The sequence below is a fragment of the Orycteropus afer genome, unplaced genomic scaffold (genome assembly GCF_000298275.1).
Source record: "Orycteropus afer afer isolate SDZICR_OR568_19922 unplaced genomic scaffold, OryAfe1.0 scaffold00028, whole genome shotgun sequence".
NCBI lineage: Eukaryota > Metazoa > Chordata > Mammalia > Tubulidentata > Orycteropodidae > Orycteropus > Orycteropus afer.
The window spans coordinates 19,247,272-19,249,588 of NW_006921615.1; the positions used below are offsets into that span (position 1 = coordinate 19,247,272).

Genomic DNA, 2,317 nt, shown 5'->3' on the forward strand with positions numbered 1-2,317 from the left:
TGAGCCAGAGAGAGGTAGAATTTATAAAATTTCTTAGGAGAAGAGTAAAGAAGGAGTTTGTTGCTTGTGAGGTAGTGTTGGGAGGAAGTAATGGTAATCACTGAAGATCAAGAGGGAACTTTCTTGAGGAAGTTATCATGGAGACTGACAAGGAAAATAGCCCAATGGGTTGTTCCACTGCTTTAAGGACTTGGGGACTGTCTTCTAAGGACTGAGCGCTTGGTCTAAACTCTATAGTCAGAGCAGTAGCCAGAGGTAGATTTTCTGAAAGAGTGGGTAGACTGAGGGCCCTAGGATGTTTCCAGGCTGGGCTTCTTCCTTGTGTAGGGCCAACTCTTAGTAAAGCTATTAGGTAGGTTATGTTTTGCAGTTGCAGCCATCCCTTTCTGTATCCTTCTACCCCTTCCACATCTTCAGGGGCTACACCCCCACCTCCCACCCCCCACCCCTCCCCTCTACGCTAGCACCCAGCACTCTCCAGTTCTCTGCAACTCTCAGGCAGGAATCCAACCTTATTTGCTTTACTCCTCTGTAAATTAAACAAATATCACACATCTCTCTAGTTGTCTGCATATAGCACCTGGGATTAAACAATGGAATGGAATTTTAGAAATCATTAAACTAGAGGGGAAGTATTCTGGGAGACAAAAAGGCTTTCCTTGCCTCTGAAATCACTTCAAATATTAATTTAATAGTTTCTCAATACCAGCTATGCCCCAGGTTCTGAGGAGTCACAACTGGAATGTAACCCTGGTTCCTTGCTTTATGGAAGCTAAAGGCTGCCAGCCATATCCTCTATTTATAGACTTGTCCACCACCTTGGACTGGGGATTTGATGAAGCCCATTGTTCCACCCTGAGAGGCTCAATTCTACCACCTATCTGCCTTCCACCAGCCCCACCCTTCAGGGCAAGAGCCTGGCAGCAGTTTCCTGAGAATGCAGCAGGGAGAACTGGAAACACCAGATATAGATGCTAATGTGCCAGCTTGGCCAAGGTCTCTGTAAGAATCAGCTATAGGGAAAACTGATTCATGGGCAAGATGTTTCTGGTGTGGCCGGTCTGCAGTCAGGGCCAGAAGAAGCTAGCAGGCCTCATATCTCCCCTTACCTTGGTTCCCCTCTCTCCTTGGGCGGGCCCTGCAACACCAATTCCTGAATTTCTTGTCTGATGCTGGTTTGTCACTCCTGGGAGGAGGATTTTGCCTGGGGTCATGGGAGGGTGGGGTGTCTTTCTCCTCCCTTTGCACCAATTGCAGAAAAGGAGGGGGTTCCCAAACCATGCCAAGGTTTCCTCTGGAGCTTCTCCCTCAAGCAGACGCTGCCTCAAATCCCAGCCTGAGGTCCCAAGCTCTGGACTCAAGCACTTTGAGCAGCAAGAAGTAAAGCTGATAAGCAGCAAATTTGGAAGCTCCGTACCAGGTTAGGAGGGACACAGACATGGCCGAGCATCTGACGAAAGAGCAGGTGGAACAATGCAAGCAGGCCTTTGCCGCGTGTGACACGAATGGGGACGGCACCATCAACAGCCAGGAGCTGGGCAAGGTGATGCAGGCTCTGGGCCACAATCTCTCCGAAGAAGAGTTGAAGGCCCTCATCGCCATGATCGACACAGACCACGACAGTGTCATCAACTTTCAAGAGTTCCTGGAAATGGTGGCCAAGAAGACGAAGGTCTGGGGCAGCAAGGAAGAAATGCAGGCGGTCTTCCGCCAGTTCGATGAAAACGACGACGGCCACATCACTTTGGCTGAACTCAAGCAGGCCATGATCAAACTGGGTGCGCAGCTTTCGGATGAGGAGGTGGACGCGATGATCCGAGAGGCCGACCTGGACCAGGACGGGCAGGTGAACTACCAGGAGTTCGAGCGCATGCTCACTAAAAAGTGAGCGCTGCCTGGCACCCCCCTACGTCTGGAGCCCTGACGTAGATTGCTCTAGATTGCCCGCTTACTGCATTCTGAGGGCCCGTGCTTTTGTGGTGGGACTATCAAGGGGAAAGTCTGGGTTGGTGGATGGGAAATTAACTCCACAAGCGAGAAAGACTCTGCTCTCTTGGGCCTGGATTCTGTGCCGTCAGGGCAACTCACAAGCCCCTGCTCTGCTCTGCCTTGTGAGACCTTGGCCAAAAGGCAGACCTCCCTGAGTCTGATTCTCCCTCTTCTCCCCTCAGGGAAATGTGGATGTGCCCTACCTCACAAGGCTGTTGTGAGGAGTCCCAAGTAGATGTGATGGTCTAAATAAAAGGAATATGAACTCCAAGTGTGGAACAAGTTTTTATTTGAAAGCTTGGCAAGTGGAAAGCTGTAGGCTCCCAAA

The 2,317-nt window shown here is 50.4% G+C and overlaps 1 protein-coding gene across 1 annotated transcript; it reads left to right on the forward strand.

The window, feature by feature from the left end:
- The first annotated feature begins 1,438 nt into the window (after positions 1 to 1,438).
- Positions 1,439 to 1,888, forward strand: LOC103192501 (calmodulin-like protein 5). Its single transcript, XM_007935482.1, has one exon. The coding sequence runs from the start codon at positions 1,439 to 1,441 to the stop codon at positions 1,886 to 1,888; it is 450 nt and encodes a 149-aa protein (XP_007933673.1).
- Positions 1,889 to 2,317: the final 429 nt, after the last annotated feature.